This window comes from Belonocnema kinseyi, chromosome 7 (genome assembly GCF_010883055.1).
Source record: "Belonocnema kinseyi isolate 2016_QV_RU_SX_M_011 chromosome 7, B_treatae_v1, whole genome shotgun sequence".
NCBI lineage: Eukaryota > Metazoa > Arthropoda > Insecta > Hymenoptera > Cynipidae > Belonocnema > Belonocnema kinseyi.
In genome coordinates, this window is record NC_046663.1 from 47,058,870 (window position 1) to 47,063,597 (window position 4,728).

The 4,728-nt window shown below is 23.9% G+C and overlaps 1 protein-coding gene across 2 annotated transcripts in view; it reads right to left on the reverse strand.

The window, feature by feature from the left end:
• The window catches only part of LOC117177479 (pleckstrin homology domain-containing family M member 2), a 45,751-nt gene extending 41,362 nt beyond the window's left edge, over positions 1-4,389 (reverse strand). Inside the window, exon 1 of one of the 2 annotated variants that reach the window (XM_033368202.1) lies at positions 4,091-4,389. In XM_033368202.1, the coding sequence (XP_033224093.1) occupies positions 4,091-4,180 (90 nt within the window). In that variant the 5' untranslated portion in view covers positions 4,181-4,389. The remainder of the gene's footprint in view (positions 1-4,090) is intronic. The other variant, XM_033368203.1, reaches the window with a different exon arrangement.
• Between the last annotated feature and the right edge of the window lie 339 nt (positions 4,390-4,728).

A 4,728-nucleotide genomic window follows, 5' to 3' on the forward strand; every position in this document is an offset into this window, starting at 1 on the left:
TTTTATTATATTTATTTAATTTATTTAATATAATTTATTCATTAAAGTTCTCTAAAAAAAACACCGTCCAAATCCCTAAAAAGCTTTGAAATTGCTTGAAATACTTGAAGATTCATTAAAATCCTTTGTAGCTTGTAAAATTCCTTAAAATATCTTAAAACCCTCTAGATATTTGCATTCCTGAGAAACCCCTTAACATTTAATTCTTTAGAGTTTGTTATCTAGAAATCAGCAGAAATTCCTTAAAATAAAAATTTAATTATTTCTTAAATTCCTCTAGAAATCAGTTAAAATATTTTAAAAATAAAATAATTTGAATTTATTCCTTAAAGTTCAATAGAATTCTATTAAATTCCCTTGAAATTGGTAAAATCCCCTAAAATCTTTGATATCTTGTAAAATTCATTCGAATTCCTTGAGATGTGTTGAAATCGTGAAAAACCCATTAAAATAAGAAGAAATTATTTGAAATCCCTTGAATATTATTTAAATTAAACTAATTAATTAAATGTCTCTAAAAAACTTTTGCAATGCCTAAAAATCTTTAAAATACTTTGAGATTTGATTAAATTCCTTTCGATTTTGTGTGTTTCCTTGAGAAAACATTAAAATCCCTTGAAATCTAAGAAATCGCTATGAATCCCTGGGAGTTTTATTCTCTATAAATTAGTTATCTAGAAAATTTGGAAATGGTAAAAATCCATTACAATAGGTAGAAATTATTTTAAATCCTTCGAATATAAATTAAATTTGAATTATTCGTTAAACTTCTCTAAAAAACACAGTTTAAATCTCTAGAAATCTTTGAGAATCCTGGAAATGTTTTCGATACCCCTTGAAAATTTTTTAATGTCTTGACATTTTTTCAAAATTCTTAAAATCTTGAAATTCTTGAAATCTGTACATTTACTTGCAATCTTTTACATCTTTCAGAATCATTTAAAATTCCTCAAAATCTGTGAAATTCCTTGAAATAATTTGAAATCCTTTGTTAAATAAATCAATTGTTTGTAATTTTTTAAATTTTTCGCACCAATTTTTTCAATATTGTAACATTATTTACTTTTATACTGATATTTGTTCATAGGGGATGAACTATATTTCGAAAGTAACTAAAAAAGTAACGATACCACTATCGTTCACACAAAAAGTAATTAGTTATTTCGTATCGCTGGAAATTATTCTCTTTGGCTAGATATTTCAGCATAGATCTTTAAATTAGTACAATGCCAATGCATTAGTGTGAAAATTAATTTGTTTAATAGTAAAGAAATCATATTAAATACATTATGTGGGAATTAATCTATAAACTATGTTAAACAATTGAAATTCTAGAATGGAGTTAAGCACACAAATCAAATTCTAGGTGACAGCATAAAGAGAAAGATGAAAAAAGTTCAGAATGATATAAAGAAAGGATAGACAATTTTATAGTGTTTATAGACACATTGTCAATAATACTATTGAATAAAAAATGTAAGAAGATTCATACTAAAAAAAGTGGTGTAACAATATTGTCTCGAAAACTTAGCAACATTATTCAAAACTTGAATGATTTTTCATTTATTGAAGTTAGTTTATATCTTGAATTAAATTGTTTTAAAATTAAATTTACAAATAATCACTTTTCAACATGTTCGCGGTACATGATAAAATTCAAAACTACTTAATTTTTAAATTGATTTATAAATTTGAGAAAAGTTCATTGATTATTGCAACGAATTTTTAGAAAAAAAAACTAAGCGTAATTAATGCAAAGATATTTGACGTTACTTCCATTTAATTTTAATTTACAAAAGCTCATTCTGTTCCTTTAAAGATTCTTTACAATTACATACGTGAAGTTTTTATTTAAATTATTTTATTTAAAAATAATCCGCACAATTATTTGTAGTTAATCATTTTTTTAATTAAACAATTTTATAAATAGTATTTAATAAAAACGTTAGGCGCAAAATCGTAAAAAAATTTTTAAAGATTAGAATGAGCTTTTAAACATTAAAATTGAATGAAGACTACAACTTTTACCTAAGCGGAAGGAAAGCCACAAATATGCAAATAACATTTTAAAACATACGAATAGCAATTACATTAAATAATCAGATATCTTTTTTGGTCAGTGTTATAAATCAAATTAATATATTTAAAAATATTAAATAGTATTTTGAACAATAAAAATTTGGATTGAAAAAAAAGGCATTCAATTTTTGAAAACCTTTAGGTTACACAATTTAACATTTTTCATTAAAAAAAATTGATTTTAAACAAGAAACTTTGAATTAAAAATATTAACAATCCTTAAAAATTTTTTGTCTAAAATTGCTATTATTAATAATAAATCATTATATTCAAAAGAATATTTACAATATTTGAACAATAATATCTAATAATATTTCTAATAACAAACAATTAGACTGAAACAAATATTTACGTTTTTTCCACAACTTTATGCTATGTTAACATTTTTCATTAAAAATTGGTAATATTTAAAAAAAAAGGTTTAAACGCAGATTGAAATCCTAACAATTTTTTGTCATCTTATGTTGATTATTTTGGTATAAAATTGCTGCTGTTAATAATAAATCATTGCATTTGAAAGAATATTTACAATATTTGAAAAATAATATTTTATCTAATTTTGAATTAAAAAAAAAAGATTGTAACAAATATTTACATATTTTTTAACAACTTTAAGTTCTGTTAACATTTTTCATCGAAATTTGATGATTTCAAACAAAAAATATTAGCTTTAAAATAAGATATAAAATCCTTAATAAATTTTCTTTTGTTTGCATTTTTCGTCAAAAATCACTAATATTAGCAAAAAATCATTGTATTTAAAAGAATATTTACAATATTTGAATAATAATATTTATTAATATTTTTAATAACAAAAATATGGATTTCAAAGAATATTTATAATCTTTCTACAACTTTAGCTTACATATGTTAATATTTTTCCTCGAAAATTGGTGATTTTGAAGAAAACAAAAATGAGTTTAAAAGTCGATTTACAATACTGAATCATTTGTTGTTAGCCTTTTTGATCTCAAATTACTGTTGTTAATTAAAAATAATTATATTTCAAGAAATATTCACAATATTTGAACAATATTTATTAGTATTTTTAATAACAAAAAACTGGATTTCAAAAAATATTTACATTTTGTCAACAAGTATAGTTTACATACGTTAACACTTTTCATAAAAAACGGTAATTTTAAAAGAAAAACATTAGGTTTAAAAGAAGATTTACAATCTTACACAATTTTTCGTTATGTTAGCGGTTTTCGTCTAAAATTTCTATTGTCAACAAAAAAAATCGTTGTATTTAAAAGAATATTTATAATATTTGCACAATAATATTTATTAGTATTTTTAATAACAAAAAATTTGATTAAAAAAAGTATTTACATTTTTTCAACAACTTTAGGTTACATATTATATCATTTTTCATTAAAATTTGGTGTTTTTAAATGAAAAATATTAGGTTTAAAAGAAGATTCAGAAACGCAAACAATTTGTTATGTTGTTTTATTGTTTTTTTATATATATTTATATTTGCTTCTATTCGTATTTTTGGTTCTTGTTGCCTGAGGCAATAAGAAGTGTCTATTTCCTAGTTGAAAGAAAAATTAAAATTAAGCAAGTCAACCTGGCTTTAAAGATACAGTGAAAAAATAAATGAAAAACACTAAGAGGAATTATTGCATAACAAAAAAGAATAATTTGACGAAAGAATATACGCTAATGAAAATGAAAGAAAGATTTTGAGCCTGCAGAATCAGAATGAAAGTAAATAACAATATGTCTCACTGTTGTCACAATTTTCATAGAATTTCTTGCAAGATAAAAAAAATAAGTAACTTTTATAAAACCAGAGGTCAAAATTCTAATAACCCTGAAAATGATCGTGAAAATATTTTAGCGATTTTGCAATAATATATAAGTTGCACGAATCTACCATCTACATATTGTGTTAGAGATTTTCGTGGTTCTTCGAAAGAATAGAAAAAAAGTCGTTGATTAAACGTGTACACAATGTAAGCACCATCCCATCCATAATCATGCAGTAAAGAGAATTTATTACCAGCTTGATGGCTTTTGTCAATTCCTGAAGAATTCTGCCCTTTGAGAGGACTTTGTCCGTACAAAGATCCATGTCTTCCTGTCCCGGCATTTTGGTGTTGCTATTTACATGATTTTCGTAGAATGGTTAAAATACGCAGCGTCCTCGAGGTCGAGAGAAAGGATATTTTTTTAGGAATTGAGCAACGACAACGACAACAACCTTAATGAAACGAATAACATCAAAAAAGTTGGACTGACAGCAACTGAGAACAGACACACGGCTGACATCACTGTGACTGGCCAGTGCTGCTGACTCGCATTGATTTTATATGCAAGGCGGGAAATTCAAACCAACACTGGGAGGAACTGAAACAATAGTTGATAATAATAATCGGCAAGTGATCGTATGAAGTTGTTGTTCGTAGTGATGTTTTTTTAATTGTTTTATTTCAAAATTCAATAATAATTTAAAAATTAAAAATATTGATAACTCAAAATTCATTTCACCAACAAAATTTTAAATAACTTATAAATTTATAATAACTTATAAATTTCTAAATATTTTCAAATACAAATATTATGGCTTCAAATTGGACGCATAACATTTAAAGTTTAAAAACACGCAAGTGTAAAATGAAATGATACTCAATTGATGAT